Source organism: Amyelois transitella, chromosome 3 (genome assembly GCF_032362555.1).
Source record: "Amyelois transitella isolate CPQ chromosome 3, ilAmyTran1.1, whole genome shotgun sequence".
Lineage (NCBI taxonomy): Eukaryota > Metazoa > Arthropoda > Insecta > Lepidoptera > Pyralidae > Amyelois > Amyelois transitella.
Genome location: NC_083506.1, coordinates 8580750 through 8599428, shown reverse-complemented (window position 1 = coordinate 8599428; position 18679 = coordinate 8580750). Strand labels below are relative to the sequence as shown.

Sequence of the window (18679 nt, the reverse complement as noted above, 5' to 3'; positions counted from 1 at the left end):
TGTGGTGGTGTTGGACTTGGCTTTGACTACCCAAACCAGTGTCGCGCAAAACTTTCATACTCGCGGTCGCGCATGCGTACAAACACTTCCCTGCATCATATCAGACGCTCCTTTTATGTTTTGTGTGATCCTGTTGTATCTTTTTATTATATAAAGGATTATGAATACAAATATGTAAAACAGTTTGTTTAATGATGCTGATATGGTTTTGTTGGACAAAAAATATTGGCATTTTTTCACGCAAGAAAAGTGCATGATAAGGGATTTTTAATTTTAACTACGTTTGCGGTAAGAAATTTTAATTAACATTTTTCTATCGTTTTAACTTGCTTGTTGGATACCTGCCTACCTACTTAAACATATTTAAATCCAGAAATTATCAGTTGTCCGAGCATGTTTTATTGGTCAGTTGATAATATGTGTAAAATACCTTAGGTAGGTAACCTTATGTTAAACTAACACCTGAACAACATTTATGTTGCCTAGGCTTTTTACAATAAAAAGTTTCAGGCGAATTCGCTCAATAGGCGTGAATATGAGTTACATGAGTACTTATGTTTTAATTTATGTAGCTCCTCAGATTAATTTATTTCTTAAATATACAAAAACACATCGTGAAGTGATGACGAATGATAGACTCTTTAGAAGTCTGTTGATAGAACTGTATAATAGTAGGTCCTACCTATAGAATCCTACTATTACCAATATAAACGTAGTTAGGTACTAAGCAGTTTTTTACTTAAAATGCTTTTAGATTATACTTTAAAAATTGAGTCAATGCGGCTGGGATTAGCCTGTAAGGCACGTCGATGTGTCCGTTGCTTATATTTTGATAAAACGGCCATTGTGAACATCTATTGTTTGAACTCGTTGAACGTATGTTATGAAAGGTCGGAGTGGGAAGACCTAGACGAACGTATCTTGATCAAATTAAGGACGTCCTGGTAAAGGGTCAGGTCAAAAGTACCCGAAACCGCCGAGCTTGCATGAAGAGAGTTATGAATGTGGATGAAGCGAAGGAAATATGCAGAGATCGTGGCAAGTGGAAAGAGGTGGTCTCTGCTTACCCCTCCGGGAAAGAGGCGTGATTTTATGTATGTATGTATGAACGTATCAATCTATTTCAGAACCGATTCTACACAGATCCTATTTTATGTTCGGTTATGGAATGCAGCTTTTGGTCGCAAGATGTGGATATCTTAAAAGTTGAAGGTCTACGTTCCATGGTCGCGACTTAGCGTAGAATTATAATTAAAGATGGAACCAAATCAAGATCTTGAAGCATAAATACCCTTCACTTTTACAAATTCTAGGTTCTTATATCCCAATCCAAATTTATTCGTGGATGTCGTTAGAAGCGACTTAAGAGAAATACTTAGATAAGTTAAAAGTACCTACCTCAGTGAAGAGTAAATAAATCTTGGGGTTGGTTCTCGTCTTGCCTTTGAGTTGCGGAGTTACCTAAGAGTAGGTGCACTCTTTGTAAAAACCAGCTCACTTAGGTTAAGTACCTAATGGATTCCATTCTCTAAAGCATCACTGCTAAGGATAAAACCGATGCAAACTTAGATGATGATGCCTTTTTGGTAGATATATTCGAGATCCTCTTTGAATGAAAGAATCGTTAACACATTTACAAGTAACAGGTAGTGTCTTCCCAAGTCTCGAGTTAAATGCTTAGCCCTTCTGTCATTGGGTTTACTTATTTATCTGGGGTCGAGGTGTTGATGGAAGTTTTAGAGCTTTGAAGACGCAAAAATTTATAAATTTGTTGCAGAAATCAGAAATATATCTTCCATGAATCAAGCACGTCATCAGAAGATTGTTTATGAGGGAGGCAGACTGACTAAGTATTTTCCCACATAGGACGTCACCCACGAGGCTGCCCTCGAGCTCGAAATTGGCCTGTTTTAAAATATATACATCAGGACATAAGTGAACCAAACATGCAGTTTTTACATTCTTTCTGCAGGCGAATTACTGATGACTTGAGGCAAAAAAAATTAATACCGCTGAAGATATTGTTTTTTGTACATGCCTCCAGTAAGTATAGGTACCTATTATAAAACTTAATATAAGGACTTTAGAAATTTTTTTTTCTTTAAATTTAGAAAAAAAAAATCGAAATTAATTTGGCACACTGAATAACGACTTCCCTAAAGCACGTTGCCGCCAGTTCATTGGTCTGCAGTGCAGTTTCTGTAGTTGCAACCAGCGCAGATAAATTTCTGCTTATTTTTACATGGGTACTTGGAAAAATTGACGGGCACAACACTGGATGAGTTGTGTTGTCCCCGTCATTTATGAATTCATTTCACGGAAATACCTACAATACAAACTTATCTCATTCCGAAAAACGTTGTAACCTCTTGTTATTTTCAGCATTGTTTGTTCTGTATCCGTACTTGACTATACATATGCGCGAGTTGGGGATCAACGTGGAGGAAGCGGCTATCATGTCGGCTGTCACTCCTGTTGTCTCCATCGTCATGCCGCCGCTCGCCGGCATGTTGGCGGACAAAGTTGGCAATTTTAGAGTGAGTACCAACACTTGGCTATTAATATAGTATAATCAATCAACGAGAAACTAGGTACCAGTCAAAGTAAAAAAAACGTTTTCATAATAGTTGGTTTAGCAAAGGTTTCGGTGCAACTTAATCAAGAGCTCAGGCATTAGCCAAGTATATTACAGCCAATCTGACAACAACGATAAATTCTGGTTACAATAACCTTTACCTTGCATTGTACTCGAGCCATTGTAAGTGCGTCTATAGGGCATGTACTAACTGCGCGTGCGTCAACCGGCCGCCGGAAACAACGACGCTCCTTTACAGACATGCCATGCCATATCAACCACTATTTAATTGCGGCAAAATAGCACCTCTATTTTTGGAATAATGTCGTAATTAACGTATACATAATTTAGGTATTTTATAAGTTAGATTGAGAGAAGTATCATTAAGATAACTTTTAAGTGTAGCCTCACCAAAATACCTGGGCTCGAAGCATCATTGGGGTTATATCAATGACTGTTCGATGAGTTGCATATGTTAGTTTGAATGTTAACCGTAGACGTTCTTACGGCACAGTACTACCTATAACTAAAAGAACGGCGCAGTAGTATGCGCAGGTCACATTTAGGTAACTAAATGTTTGTTTAACCATGCTCTTTCCACTTACGAAGACGACAAAATTACTATGAAGATGGTTTTTATTTTTCTTGTGTTGTGGTCAACAAATTTGCAAATACCTACTAAGTTCTTACCTACCTGAAGTCGAAAAATTTTTAAAGTTTTTCAAATAACATTATTATTCAATACCATGTTTCGAAAAATACCAATTGAGTTTTTTTTGTCATGTTTCTATCAGGTCTTCCTATTTATTTTTTTCCAACCGTAGTATATTTAGTATTTTACAAAAATCATTGCGGGACGTTGTCACTATTCAGTACATCACGGTTCACACTTTATAGAGAAAGTAGGCCGTTAAGACAATGCACTGTTGAATTTATAATTAGGTAGTTAGTATTTTTGCAAGTAAGTAGTTTGTATTTGTAAAATATTTTTTGACCAGCAGCTATGATGCACTAAATAATCTCCTAACTGGCCAAAATCATTTCGAACATAATCATGAAAACATCTCTATTTTTGCTTTTTAAAAGACTCTACTTACTTACATCAAAGACAGATTGTCGAGTTTGCTTCATAGAATTCATCTTTTAATAAGTATGCTTATTGTGTTCTAGAGTAATAATCTAGAACACGCGACACTTATTGACTATTATGACAATACCTACCTTTTATTTCCTCTACCTTGATCGCATTCATCAATTTACGATCGTCGCATGGTGGTCGCATTTGCACATCAATATTCTATTCTTGGATGACATTTTAATTGTGATTATTCAATTTAGTAAGGACCGGTAATGACAATCAGTTCAGTTTTGTCTATATTTGATTGTAAACGTCTCTTTTTAGCTTATCATTAGATACCTATACACCTATGCAGTTCACTATTTATGTTTCTTTTATTAACGTAGGAATGTATACTTTATAGGTTTTAACTATAACTTTTGAAGCTACTAAGTGATCAAAATAAATGCGAGTACACATCGATTTAAAGATACTTTAATAGTATCAAACGAGGAAATTAAACCGAAGTCTTTGTTAACATGTAGTTACTCCTGGCGCTATCGTCGACGCTGGGCGGTCTCTCTGCGTTGTTGCTGTTGCTGGTGCCAGTCGGGCGAGTCAAGATCACGTTCCCGCCGGCCGTGGAGGCGCTCGCGGCTTGCGGCCCGGCCGGCCTGCTGCTCGAGCCGCGGCACGACCACGGCTGCAAGCCTAAACACCTCTATTCTTATGACGTTGACGTGCAGTAAGTGAGAATTTGAACGTTTTGTTTTCATAAATGATACAAAAAATCCTTCCAATGGCAATTATAAGAAAATTGCACCAAAACCACAGACTATAGTTGAAGTTTAATTGCGGTTGCCTATATATTTAGACTTATGGCACGAATGTTACCTTGCAAGAAAATAGTTAGGTATACCTATTAGAAGTTCACAATGGGCTTATCGTTTAATTTTTTTTTATTCCTAGAATACCGATATGTGGATTTGTTTGCAAGTTACCCTTTGGCTTATCGAGTAAAGAAAAAGAAGCTGTCGTCAATAATAATTTTTACGAAGTGCGACTTGAATCACGACAAGGCACCGAGCAGCTGCTGTACCGGCATTCGGTTTCCTCCATGGTCCCTCGTCCAACGCCGCCTAACAAAGACCACGCCACACGAAACATGGAGAACGACCCGTATATCAACACCACTGTAACAAGAATCGATGATGATAGACTTTTCTTTCCAGTTCCTAAATTATATCAGTTACAATGTGACCCTATGAACAACACTTGTTCTTTGGGAAACGTGGACACAATTACACAAATGACAGTAGAAAGTAATGATACGCAATATCACCTTTGGGTTTCCTACGAAGCACAAAATGAACAGAATACCGTTAAAGAGTTTTGGGTGAATGGCGTCGCTGCGGATAGTTCTACAGAGTTCGGGAAAGATGATCAAGTTTCTTGCGTTGATTACTTGCAGGTGAGGCGATATTTTACGGCAAAGTTCAATTTTAGCGAAGTAATAAATAATCAAAAGAATATATTAATCTCTATTTGTAATAACCCAGCAAAAACCTTCGAAACTAAAAATAACCTAAACCTTTGGACCCATAAACTCGCTTACATCTGCGTCTGTCCGGCCTGCGAGTAACAAACAACGAGATCTATTATGCTTTTTTACTAATTTTATGCTATTATTTTTTCTTTTAGTTACAAGACGCGGAAGGAATTACTTTGCGAACAACTTCGAGGCAGCTGGACGAGTGCTCTGCCGCATGTATTGCAACGATCTCGAGGAAAACTTTGTGTGAAAACACAGAACAACATATCGAAATAGACCCTGTGTTTACTTTTTGGTCATATCTTGCTGTAAGTATTTTTGATAAGTAACCATGTTACTACATGGTTACTTATGTGCCTGAGCAGTAGCTCAGAAGCGCTAGGCGCATGCAAACATGCGGAAGTAAATCTACATAATTATATTTTCTTCGAAGAATATGCTAAATAGTGTATATATACTTACAATGGATCCCGTGCAAGCCGGTTCAAAGAGCACGTGGAACGCTAACGTAAACGCATGCATATTGAACACCGGAACACTTGATGGGAAGATTGATCTCAGCTAACTGGGTAATAGCGAACTGGAAATGGAACGGCCCAGCGCCCATTGTTGTTCTCTGTCAATAATAAGTTAAGCGTATAAAATATTTGCTCTATTCACCTTAAGCAAGTTTATTTTAAATATGTTTCATTTTACTCGCACATTCAATGATTTGTCTCAATTTAGCTAAATATTAAAAAGGATCTCTAACATAAACAAATATAAATCAGTTGACGCCTTAATTAAAATACTAAGTGACGATAGTCAAAAGAAGCTCTTGAAGCATCTTACAAGCATTTTCAATGTTTTCGCAACCTACTTCTATTTGTATTAATTCTGACGCTGGTGTATCAAGGCTGCGGATTAAAAGTACTTTTTCTATCGCCTCATTGCTTTCTGTCCTTGCCTGCTCCCAATTCCACGTCGTGCCGTCTGCTGTTTCGATCACGCAGTAAGCCCCAGTTTTTCTATTTGTTTTCTAGATGTATACGCGAGAATGCCATTACACTGACCGATAAATAGACCCCATTTCCATATACAGAAGAAATTTCTTAGTAATGAAAGTGTGTTTTCATTTAGCTCGCCAAGGAGGACTCAATATGCGTGTTCCTACTTTTATATCAAACCGTATATTCTTTATCATGTCTTTATATCAATTACGCTGAATAAGATTTTTTTGGACATATTTATTTATAGGAAAATAAGAAGGATGAAGCTGTGATTAAGAAAGTAAGACTAATCTAGGTGTATGATGTGTTCTACATTTAAACAGATTACAATTTTTTTACCAGTGATCTATGTCTGTCATTGTAAAAATACAAAAATTGACATCTATATTAATTATCAAAACGAGAAGAATTACTAAGCCGCAACGTGACTTTGTGATAACGCATTGTAACCGCAAAATAAATAACTTTTACACTACGATAGGCAACTGCCTATTGAACGCGGAAATATATGATACGTTCTTTCAAAACTAGTACTTTAAGTTCAAAACTTATATATAATATAATTATTATTAACGATTACGCGTGGAAGTGTTTATGGATGTTTTTCATATTGCTGGCATTAAAAATAAAACCTTTTTTTACCAATTATGAAAACCCAATTAAAATGCAATAACCATCGTCTGACAATAGACAATTTTTTTTAATTCAAAAGACTTCAACGAGCTATTAAATTAACTTATGACTAAAATTCAGGTCTTTGTACATGAAATTGCTTTCTATATTTATTAAGATATAGAGAACCATGACAGGATCAGTCCAACTAGGTATTTTTTTCTGCCTGCTGGGGATAAGATGTAGTTCTGGTACATTGTAACAAACTAAATAAGAGGCAGTTTCTAGAAAACGAATAAGTATCCAATATCCACGTGGGTAATGCGAGCTCAGTTTATCACTTTACATACGATTGTTTGTTTCGCAATCAATCGCCCGAGCTCTGCCTCAGCCTTGTCCCACATGTGGCACGGACGTGAGCTTAATCTTAGTACTTAAAATTTTATATTGATACAAAATTGTTTTACACATACTTCATAGTAGTTAAGGACCTGTGTCCGTATACTTCATTACATAATATGTTTTTTAGTACTTTACCTAATAGCAGCTCCAAAAATATCGCCAGTGAAACCGGTACAAAAGTTTTTTTATTCCGGTTCAACTAAATATAGGTATTACTCGTATTATAGTAGGTAGGAAAATACCTAATTATGGCGACGATGTTTACATAACAGTAATTATTATTTTTAAATATACGAATATTGTGTTGTTGATATCTTCTTGTATAGGTACCTATTATTGTATTCGTAAAAAAAGAGACATTATTGTTATCTCTCCCAAAGATTTCCATCTGGACCTGTTAAAAGCAATTTATCCCGCCTTCTGCAACTTATATGAACTTGGATGACGTACGATTTGCTTACCGGTATTTGTTTGCCATTTTGAAACTATTCTGCCCCATTCGACGTGTGTTTCACGCATTTTTACGAGTAATCTACCGGACTTTGTACATAGGTGGCTTTGGTGCTTTTACAGTTTATCTTATTTCTGATTTGATCTAGCAGAGACACAAAAATTTTAATATAGGTGTCCTATCATTATAAGCGGCGAGGCCAAGAGAGAACATAGGTGCAATGTTAACGATGAACTTTCGTTTTGCCGTGTAGAATAGGACCACACTTAGGGAAAGACTTATAAGCTTGGGATTTTTCTTGTAGGCTACGGGCTAGGAAACTGTCATTAATTTGAATCATTTAGCCATACAGCTGAGCGTGGCTTTCAAGACTGTTGGGTCTGTCTACTCCGCAGACGTCTTAATTGTATGTATGACCTTTTTTTAAAAAGAAGCGTGTTAAATATATCTAATTTAATAGCAGTAGTTAGTTTTACCTAAATATGAAATGTGATTGTTTAGGTCCGCGTGTTTATCGGCATCATCAGCGGGACCGCGTTCGCCATGTTCGAAGGCGCGGTGATCGCCATCGTGAGGGAACAGAAGGCCGACTACGGTCTCCAGAGGGTGTACGGCAGCATCGGAGGGATGATCTCCTCGCCGCTCTCCGGATTGCTCATTGACTACGCTAGCAGGGGAAAAGGATATACAGACTTTAGGTAATTGCTCCTTTAAGAGAACAGCAGGCATATTATGACTCTTGTCCTCTCTTATAAAAAATAATTATTGTTTATTATATTAGGCAAGACCGCGTGTAATTTATAGTTATAAAATTCTTTATTCATCCATAGATCCGTCAGGCTGTAATGAATGATAACAAGCCTTGATTGCATTGTTACATTTTCAAACAATGTGTAGTACCTTTATTATGCAATCGTAAAGTAACCTTTAATTAATTAACTTGACCAAGATAATTCAACAAACAACTTGTAATGATAAGAATGATTGATAACGAGGTTGTTAAATAGTGTGTAAGATTATTGCAACAGTCTAAGAAGCATTCAGACTGCATTTCTATGTGAAGTGAAAACTGCACCATATATTTGCATAACTAGTAAAGTACCGGTTATGTTAATAATAGGTATCAATGAGCGTCGTCGGTTCAATGTTCCTCTAATAGATTTCGAAAATGACAGAGTTATGTAATTCAAAGACGATTTAATTCAACAAACATATAATTTAAATATTTTCTAAAGTTCAAAAATGACCCATTGTGTCATTGTAAGTAGTATTCTTTAACTTTATAATAGTTTCTATTCGGAATTGATCTTTTTAGAAGACTAATTGTATGTAGGTACCCATTACATAATAAACTATGAGGCTCGCTGTGACCTCTGCCACAACGTTTGTCATGTGAAAGGGAAGTGATGTTTAGTAGATTGTAAATACATCCGAGGCATAGAATCGTTACTTTATGAAGGTGACTACGTAATAATATCTTCCGTTAAATTTATTTACTCAAGAGTAACTGTTATACTTATATAAATAAATAAATAATAAATAAATAAATATATACGGGACAAATTACACAGATTGAGTTAGCCTCGAAGTAAGTTCGACACTTGTGTTACGAGATACTAACTCAACGATACTATATTTTATAATAAATACTTATATAGATAAACATCCAAGACCCAGGCCAACCAGAAAAAGTTCTTTTCTCATCATGCCCTGGCCGGGATTCGAACCCGGGACCCCCGGTGTCACAGGCAAGCGTACTACCGCTGCGCCACAGAGGCCGTCAAATTATATGAGAAGCTATTATGAGTTTTAAATTGATCGATAGGATTTGGCCACACCTAAAATATTGTGGTTCATTCTTGTAGCCAATTGGGAGAAGATGCTTTCACACGTTGCAGAAAGAGATGAGTCGTGGATGCGCAATTTTGCTTCTCAAAATGCAGACTTTTAAGTTAATTTAATAAATATTTCATGCATGTTTAATTCCATAATATGTTTACTTTAGAACTTATAAAATTGGGCAAGTTGGAAACAATTGAATCGAACACTTCCACCTCCATTAAAGTCAATAAAGTTTAACCTCTCTAAACGGCCAAGGGTATACATATTTCAGGCCGGCGTTCTACCTGTACGCGGTGCTGAAGGTAGCATCCGGTTTCCTGATGCTGAGCATCGACTTGCAGTTCAAGCAACCTGCGCAAAATCTCTTGGGGGACGTCATCTCTGTGTTCAAGAATATTGAGATGGTGGCTTTGTTGATTGCTTGTTTCGTAATGGGTAAGTGATTTTCGTGCTATTATTTTCTTAATTTTCATTTTCTGTAGATCATAAAAATAGTAAAGTTTGATTTGTACAAAGATATATGGCTCGTTTTTGTATTATATATATATCAGCAACACATCATTGTAGTTACCACTTACTTTTTATGTTCCAGGTACCGCATGGGGCTTCATAGAGAGCTGGCTATTCTGGCTGCTGCAGGATATGGGCGCGTCTCGCTGGTTGATGGGAATCACTATCACTGTGGGGGGCATCGCCGGCCTGCCGCTACTGGTGTTATCTGGACCCATCATCAGGAGGCTGGGACACGCCAATGTGCTGTTCATCGGATTTGTCTTCTACGCTATTAGGCTGCTCGGTGAGTGGACTTAAAGTTTTTTTACGGTTAACCTCCATAAAGCCTGTCAACAAAAGAACGCGACCCATCTGGTTCATAGTTATTTCTCTAGTTAAACGTGCAGTTAACAAGACACTTTTTTTGAATTTTATGATTGGTCCGAAAGAAACTTTCCAAAGTACCGAAAACCACTGCAAATGCAAATATCCACTATCTCGATCTTTGTCCGCGCAAAATCTTGTTATACACGTGTGAATTTTCAAAAATTCTTCGATAGTAATCTCTAAGAAACATACATATAAATCAAAATTTAGTAGCGGTTGCAGCTGCACGTTCTCTGCTAGTCCGACAGTTATGAAAATGTATGTTAGTAATGAAGAGTGTTAAAAAATATATTTCATGAATAGTTTAATATATTGATTGATTGTAATGTAGGTTATTCCCTGATCTACACGCCGTGGCTGTGCCTGATCTTCGAGGCGCTGGAGTCGGTGACGTCCTCGCTGTCGTTCACGGCGGCCGTCACGTACGCCGCACAGCTCTCTTCTACCACCACTGACACCTCGGTACAAGGGCTTCTAGGCGGACTTTACTATGGAGTTGGTGCGTTATCATTAGTTGCCCTTTTATTACCAAGAATATATTCACCGCTTTAAGATGATTTCATGCAGTATGAAATAGCTCGCCATTTTCGGCTATTAACTAAATTATTAAGGAACTTTTCACAGCATGTTTAGACGATGAAACTGTGTAGGTTTCCATTAAAACACTAAAAAAAAGTTAAAGAAATTATTTTTACTCTCCTTAAATGGTCAGTCTTAGTATAGACCGAAAATAATCAATCGACCGAAAAGATTTTATTCAAAGAACCTTTTCATACTTATAGAAGCCCGGATTCGGCTCGTCGTATTATTAGGGATTAGAATTATTAGTTCTACTTTTTTTTTCCAAATCTTATTGGGATGCCTGCCGAGCCGTGATAATCTAATTAACACGAATCTCTTTACTTTCAGGAAAAGGGTCTGGAAGTCTGATTGGTGGGTACCTAATGAAATTTTTCGGAGACAGGCCAACGTATCAAATCTTCGCTGGGGCAACCTTTATCACGGGATGCATTTACTTCTTATTCAATAAATTTTATCTCCGTAAAAGAGCCTCAAGCGACGACAATGACACCTGTAAGAAGAAACCGGAACTAGACGTAGAGTGTCGTGAAGCATGTAAAGATGCAGATAGAACGAATCTGCCACTAGATGTCGCCGAAGTGGACACAGTTGATACTAGCACCAATGTAGCACAAGTAACCCACCAAAAGATAAAATGCGCAACCGATAGCATAGATGGCGGTAGCGACTCCGGAGTGGATAATCCAGCATACAATGACACAGAAAGCTGTAATGATAGGAAGGATGAGAAAATATAAAATTGACGGGTAATGTTATCACAAACCATGGAAGTAACTTAGTGCCTATAACTATTAGTGCTTCCGTGATATGGACATTTTAGTGAAGTTCACAAAATATTTAAGGTATTATTTTAATTACGTATAATGTATATAGGTAAATAAATTATTTTAAGACAAAACTTCTTCAATCTTTGCGTGTTCCTAGTTACACAATCTGCCCCTATACTCCGAGGCCTGGGGTCCGGATAAACTAAAATTCTTTATTTCATTATAATCACATGATTTCTCTTACAAAAACCTTGCTAATTCTAGAATGATATTAGGAGATTCAGATTATACAGTAAGTACGTACTCGCCTAACGATAAAATAATTGTACCGGCATTTGTTAACCGTTAGAGATTGAAAATCATAGCAATGACGGCCTCTATGGAGCAGCGGTAGTAGTACGCTGGTCTATGACACCGGGTCCTGGTCCCGGGTTCGAAACCTGGCCAGGGCATGATGAGAAAAGAACTGATTGGCCTCGGTCGTGGATGTTTATCTAATAAGGATTTATTATAAAATATAGTATCGTTGAGATAGTATCTCGTAACACAAGTCTTGAACTTACTCCGAGGCTAAACTCAATCAGTGTAATTTGTCCCGTATATATTTATTTAATGTAGCAAATGTTACTTACAAACATTTTGTCAAATATGTTGTTTCCGGGCCATTAGAACAAACATATAATCACGTCTTTATACCTTACGGGGTAGACCACGTTTAGCTGTAGGTACCTATGGCTTACGATGGAATTTTTGCAATTCAAATAGTGACACGTTGCCAGGCCGTAGCCTATAACAAGTAAGTATCCTAAGTTCAAAAGTTAAAGTTTAAGCCTTTCCCTTAATTGACCCTTACAAACTTCCCGTGAAGAGAAGCAGCTGCCACAAAATATTATGTTTTCTTTTTACTGCTTGACCAGCATGGAAGTTTGCATAAGATGAATGTGAGCACATTCCCTAAGTCGCCTTTACGAAATTTATAGAAAAGAGAAGGGGTCGTCCTATTTTAAAGTACTGGGAACCACACGGATTAGAATATTCTCTTTTTTATGCCTTACAAGAGGCGCCAATAATAAAAAGCATTAAAGCGAAGGACGGTGTAATTTAGTCATACCTATTTTTTATTATTATATTTGCCAAATATTTTCTAAAGATCCATTAAATTTTGTAGGCATATCATTGCGTTCATTTTAACACAGTTTTTTAGAATAAAACGATAATCTGTTTAAGTTGATAATTTTACTGAACTTAAGATGTAGGCAGTAACGGAAAATAATTGTTCAAAAAAGAAAGGGGGATGAAAATTAGTGGAACATTTGTAAAAACTATTTAAAGAAAAACGATTTATAACAATTTTCCAATTCATTTCTCGCCCTAAATAACTTATACAAATATGTAACACTTTCTACTGAAAAGACGTAGTGAGTGACATTGATTTATCCTGCTAACAATGTAAATTGTAACTTGAGCGCAGGTCATCCGCATCGTGTCTCAAACGTGCTACATACCCAGTACCGCTAGCAATTATCGCAAGTTCACACCCGGACCATTTCAGTCTGTGGCATTTGAATATTTCAGCTCGTATTCCTCATTTTATTGTCAGTTCTCGAGAGGGTCACTGGTCTAGATTAGTGGGAGCCCAATGTACCAATAAACTAAAAATGGAAAGAATAATAGCTTGTTCCTTGTTAGTGTGTATTCTAAACGTGAAAGCTTTGAATCTTCCTGGACCTTTAGTGTATGTAGTTACTCCGTCCACGCAAACATCAAGTGCAAATGAAGGTAGATCAGCGCCGTTTTATTATCGAAACTGGATGCGGCGGATGGACACAGGACCTAATTCGACATCTACGACTACAACAACTGTCAAGACACCGGATTTAATATTTGCTGAATTTGAATCAGAATCTAACAACAACATGAAGAAATCTATAAGGAAATTATTGGAAAAAGAGAGAGTAGAAGCGAAGACAAGTACCAGCACATCAACGACATCGAGGCCAATATATGTACCAGAAGACGATTCGGACGACGGTATTCATAAAAATGAATTCACCTCATCAAATTTGGAAGATTATGAGGGAAAACAACAAAGCGGCAGTGAGATGACTGATTATTTTACTTTGTATAATAATATAAACCATAATGTTCCCGCTCCTGTTTACCAGACCTCCACCACTCGGGCAACAACGACACGAACGATCTCTACGACCTCACCTACGACCATCACACCAGCTGCGATGAACGTTGAGAATATTTGGCACATTATTGATAAGGAGAAACAAGATGACGACGTCGGAAAGTGGAATGAAGTTTCTTTAAATTCCAGTAACGATGAAAGTAGCCTCGGAGAATCTAATGAGGACAGAAACAAAAACAACCAAGAGTTTGATGACAACTTTGCCTTACCAGGGTATGTATATTAATTTTTTTTTTGTATTCACGTTAAAGAGAAGTATCGTAAATAAAAAAAATATAATCTAAACAAGATTAGATGAAAACATTTGTCTTCTTTTTATTGCAGATTTGGCAAGAATCCTGGCCATGGAGCAGAAAATGAATCTCGAGCTATTCGCACAGAACCAAATATACGATTTCCATATGTTAGTTTAAAACCATTTCAAATGAAAAAACCACTCATTAATACATTTTACAATAGTAAAAAAGGAAATAATGTATTTACTAATTTGGACAGCTTCCAAGAACTCAAAAATCCTGTAAGAGGAGAGGCCCAGGATGTAGTTACTTTGCATCAACCTATCGATCGGTATAATCCAGCACAGCCATATTTACCACAAGAGTATGGCAGTAAATCAAAACAGTCCAGTCCAAGTTCGAAACCAATAAAATCCGTTGCGAAATTAGTGCCTCCCCCACTGCCACCAGCCCCTCAATTAACCGCGGATGATTTTCCTGCGCCGACAAATTACGAGTCGTTTCCTCCTTACCCTCCTTCAAAACCAGTGTCTTCAATGCTACCTTCCCCTGCCCTAGATCCTCTTTCTTATAAGCCACCAAATATAGCCTCGGTTGATATTTCTCAAGATGATAATAATGACGATGGCCCTCCAATGGATGAAGGATATCGATATAAACCTCCTTCACCGTCAGGCTTTGTACCAACTGTCCCACCAGTAAGCAATCCATTTGATAGTTATAAACCAATGATGGCTGCTGACACACCAGACCCTTCTTTACATTCGGAAGGTTACTCTTATAAGAAACCATCGGTAGCATTTGATTCTCCACCACTTATGGATACAGATATGAGCAGCAATTCTTACAATAAGCCGCAGCCAGATATGAATATGGATAATGATAAACCTGACTTTAATGGATATCATTACGATAAGCCAATTCCAACAAAAGATCATCACTCGGAATCACCAGCAAACCCTAGTTATGGATCACATGAAACACCGCCATTCCACCATGACGCCGACTATCCTGAATTAATATTTGACAAGCCGCATGGACATAAAGGTGCAGATGACTCTAAAGACATGGGTATGATGATGCCACCACCACCACAGGATATGCCGCCCCAAGATATGAAATCAGAAATGGACGCAGGTTCACCTCCAGATGATCATGGATTTCCACACGATTTCCCTGGTGATTTTAAATATCATGACTTTGATCATGATCATGACTTCTATCATCACCATCATCATCACACAACGACAACAACAACAACGGAAATGCCTCGTGTAAACAGATATAGTTATTATTATTTGGGAAAGAAACTTTACTATTTACCACTTTATTTCAGCGTATATTTTATAATCTACGTAGGAGCTTTAATCATAAAAGCCGTGTTGCGACATAAGATCGTTTACCCCAACAGTTGGCGTCCTAATGACCAGACAGCATCATTTTTCTCTAAAAGATCTGTAAATTCATGGGACTTATCACATGAAAACTTACATGAAATAACTGGCAGAGTTACAAAAGCTATAGCTGATGCAGCGGAGAAGTATACAAATGGAAAGGATAAGTCTGATTAATACATTGATAGTTGGCTCTTAAATTGTAAAATATAAATTTAGGTAGATAGATTTAAGGTTTAAAATTGTTGTAAACTGGACATATTTAATAATAATGAAAATTTTGTAATATGGATTTAGATATCGTTCATTATTACAACGAAAGCAATCTGAAATAAATATGAAAGAAATTTTAACTTCTGATTTGAGGTATAAATAGGTGAATACATCGACATGTTTTACTTAAAAAAATAAATAAATAATGATATTGTTTCAACATTGTTTATATTTTTGTTACCTATAAAGTACGATCCCTTGTAAAAAAAGCGCCATTGAAAATTGAAGTTTGTAATGTGTTACATGAAAATATGCCAAATATAATTATAACTTATACTCGATGTTCATTTTTTGTTTTCTCTTTTAAAACTCCTTTTACCCAAGTAAGAGTGAGTGACGTAATTAACCGATTTTTCATATAAAAATTCGCAACTTTTGTTGTCCTCGTGACATCATCAAGATCTGCATATTTAAGAATTAAGTCTAAACCACCGAACGCCATGACCAGGCACCAGAGTTATGACGTCATGATGCAATAGTTACATATTAATGGTACTATAAAAGCTTTAGATCTGTTAAGACATTTGATTCAAAAAGATTGCCCGTTATTAAGTTCCAATTAATATAATATGTACCTATATGCTTTTTTCTGAATAAATCACACCCTTATGGTGAGGAAAATATTTTGACAAAACTCGCACATTCAGAATCTTTCTTTGGTTCCCCTGTAAGATTGCGGAGGTCAAACAGTAATGTTGTATCAAAACCTGACTAACGTCGTGTTCACAGTTGGACTCTGGGCTCCGCTTTAGAGGGGTGGGGGAGGGGGACGCCGGGACTAACGCCAGGAGTATTATGATGAAAAACAGCATAAATTACTAAACGTGACATAAATTTTGGTAGTGCAATTATAGCGCTTAGTCCATGTTCGTCCATAATCATAAACAAGTTTACCTATAACTTATGAGAATCATCGATATCGTAAGCATAATGGCACTTCAGAATTACTTACATGATCTAGGGCGGTTCATGTACATAATATTAACAATTGACAAAACTAAGGTAAGAACGCCAAAACTTGCGGAAGTAGACAAATACAGCCACATCCCGTCATCTAAATTTACGGCCGTTCGCGCAATTTACGGCTTAGGACAAAGAGACTTGTTAAGACAACTCTTTAAGAAAATAAACATACCTTCAGTAGCGTCCCAGTACATTTTTGATCTTATAATGTATGTTAGGAAAAATACCTCTTTTTTTTCAAAAAGTTAGTGTCACAACTGATAGAAATTTACGTAATAAACATAAATTAGTCATGCCGTTTCATAGGCTTAGCAAAGTCAGTAAATAATTTATGGGGTAAAACTGTATACGATTTTATAATAGGTTGCCGGAGTCTGTTCTTGATATGCCCAACCGAAAATTCAGAGTATGTAAAGAAAGTACTTTGTGAGAAGGCTTATTATAGGACTGACGATTACCTTAATGATAAAAACATCTGGCTTGAGCTTGGCACAGGAACCTCGTAATTAATTGTAGTTTGATTTGAACTCAAATCAAAATTCAGTACACTCTGTACATAAATCTTTTTAAAATTGGCAATCCATAATATATATATATATATATATATTTCTTTTTTCAATATTAAATCTCATAAATATATAAATCTGCACAATGTATTCTCTCGTCCACATTCTATTCTAAGTTTAATTAATATTGTGAAGTTGACGTTGTTGAAGAAGTGCTGCAGTGCAGTTTGTTACCGCTTCTTCTGCACTGACGCCTTGGAAGCGGCAGTAAACTTACGTTTTTAAGTAATTTATTTGACGTCAACCAATGTTGTTAAACCATACGTTTTGACAATTATTAAGCGATATATAGTATCCTATAGTAATGAATAAAAATTTAGAATTTTGAATTTTTTGAATTCTCAAAAATGTCAACTGTTTTTTAAATGGTTTTCAAATTACAGTCGGCTTTTATGCAAATAGTATATCAGAAATCAGTAATTTTTACAATTCACATGGAGTTAATTTTTGGATCAAAAAATTAGCTCCATGTGCATGTGAAAAATTATGCCAAAAAGTTAATAAAAGAAACTTACTCTAAAAAATTAAACCCGATCTCGGTCGATAATTGTTTTTTATAATTTAAAAATGCGTGATAACGCTATTTTAAACGTCGTTGTTAAGCGTAATTTCAGATTATCGGGCGAGTCCCCACTTACAGCGATTAAATCCGTAGTCTTCTACTTCCGCCTGGCCTCAGTCCTGTCCTTACCTTTAACTGGAAAAGTATAGAATGCGCCTTTGATTTTGACCATGATCCTGTGTTTGACTTCATAACATATTATATTATAATAATTTTGACGTTTTGACTTCAGCCATCTGTTTGTACTCCTTTTAAATCATGGTACTACATATCCAGTAGACTGAATAATTAGGTTTCCTAACGATGTCTTTTTCGCCTTGCCAATCGCATCGGTTGGCAAGGCGAGGAAAAACATCGTTCATTCTCATCAAACTTTTTTTTGGACAAATTACACAGATTGAGTTAGCCTCGAAGTAAGTTCGAGTCTTGTGTTACGAGACACTAACTCAACGATACTATATTTTATAATAAATACTTAGATAGATAAAAATCCAAGACCAATCAGAGCAAGTTCGTTTCTCATCATGCCCTGACCGAGATTCGAACCCGGGACCTCCGGTGTCACAAACAAGCGTATTACCGCTGCGCCACAGAGGCCGATAATTAATGTATATAACTCGGAAAAGGGTCATTGGTACATAAGATTTAAACCGCTGTCTCTCTTTGTGCATCACGCGTTTTTATTCAGGAACCTTAATGGTTCGACCACCGTCTCTTTGCAAACGAATAACTCCATACCTATCAGCCATCTTCCTCTTAGCGTTAATCCTTACCTACTCT

General features: G+C 36.7%; 2 protein-coding genes across 2 annotated transcripts; both read left to right on the top strand.

The window, feature by feature from the left end:
• Window positions 1-39: 39 nt before the first annotated feature.
• LOC106137802 (uncharacterized) lies at window positions 40-11791 on the top strand. The gene is made up of 11 exons (XM_013338712.2): window positions 40-288; window positions 1778-2043; window positions 2383-2537; window positions 4178-4377; window positions 4602-5103; window positions 5334-5492; window positions 8140-8336; window positions 9752-9915; window positions 10073-10276; window positions 10691-10858; window positions 11269-11791. Exons 2-11 carry the CDS (start codon window positions 1947-1949, stop codon window positions 11676-11678), a joined length of 2256 nt encoding a protein of 751 aa, XP_013194166.2. The 5' UTR covers window positions 40-288; window positions 1778-1946; the 3' UTR covers window positions 11679-11791.
• A 284-nt stretch (window positions 11792-12075) lies between these two features.
• Window positions 12076-15712, top strand: LOC106137785 (uncharacterized). The gene is made up of 3 exons (XM_060948861.1): window positions 12076-12098; window positions 13309-14118; window positions 14230-15712. Exons 1-3 carry the CDS (start codon window positions 12076-12078, stop codon window positions 15710-15712), a joined length of 2316 nt encoding a protein of 771 aa, XP_060804844.1.
• The last annotated feature ends 2967 nt before the right edge of the window (window positions 15713-18679 follow it).

What these genes read in the sequence shown, in the direction of transcription:
- LOC106137802 (XM_013338712.2), top strand. Translation starts at nt 1,947, where the DNA reads ATGCAGTTTTTACATTCTTTCTGCAGGCGAATTACTGATGACTTGAGG. An exon ending in TCTTATGACGTTGACGTGCA is followed by an intron (nt 4,378 to 4,601) that starts GTAAGTGAGAAT and finishes TTTTATTCCTAG; the next exon opens with AATACCGATATGTGGATTTG. An exon ending in CTACGCTATTAGGCTGCTCG is followed by an intron (nt 10,277 to 10,690) that starts GTGAGTGGACTT and finishes ATTGTAATGTAG; the next exon opens with GTTATTCCCTGATCTACACG.
- LOC106137785 (XM_060948861.1), top strand. Translation starts at nt 12,076, where the DNA reads ATGACGGCCTCTATGGAGCAGCG. An exon ending in ACGGCCTCTATGGAGCAGCG is followed by an intron (nt 12,099 to 13,308) that starts GTAGTAGTACGC and finishes TTTTATTGTCAG; the next exon opens with TTCTCGAGAGGGTCACTGGT. An exon ending in GACAACTTTGCCTTACCAGG is followed by an intron (nt 14,119 to 14,229) that starts GTATGTATATTA and finishes TTTTTATTGCAG; the next exon opens with ATTTGGCAAGAATCCTGGCC.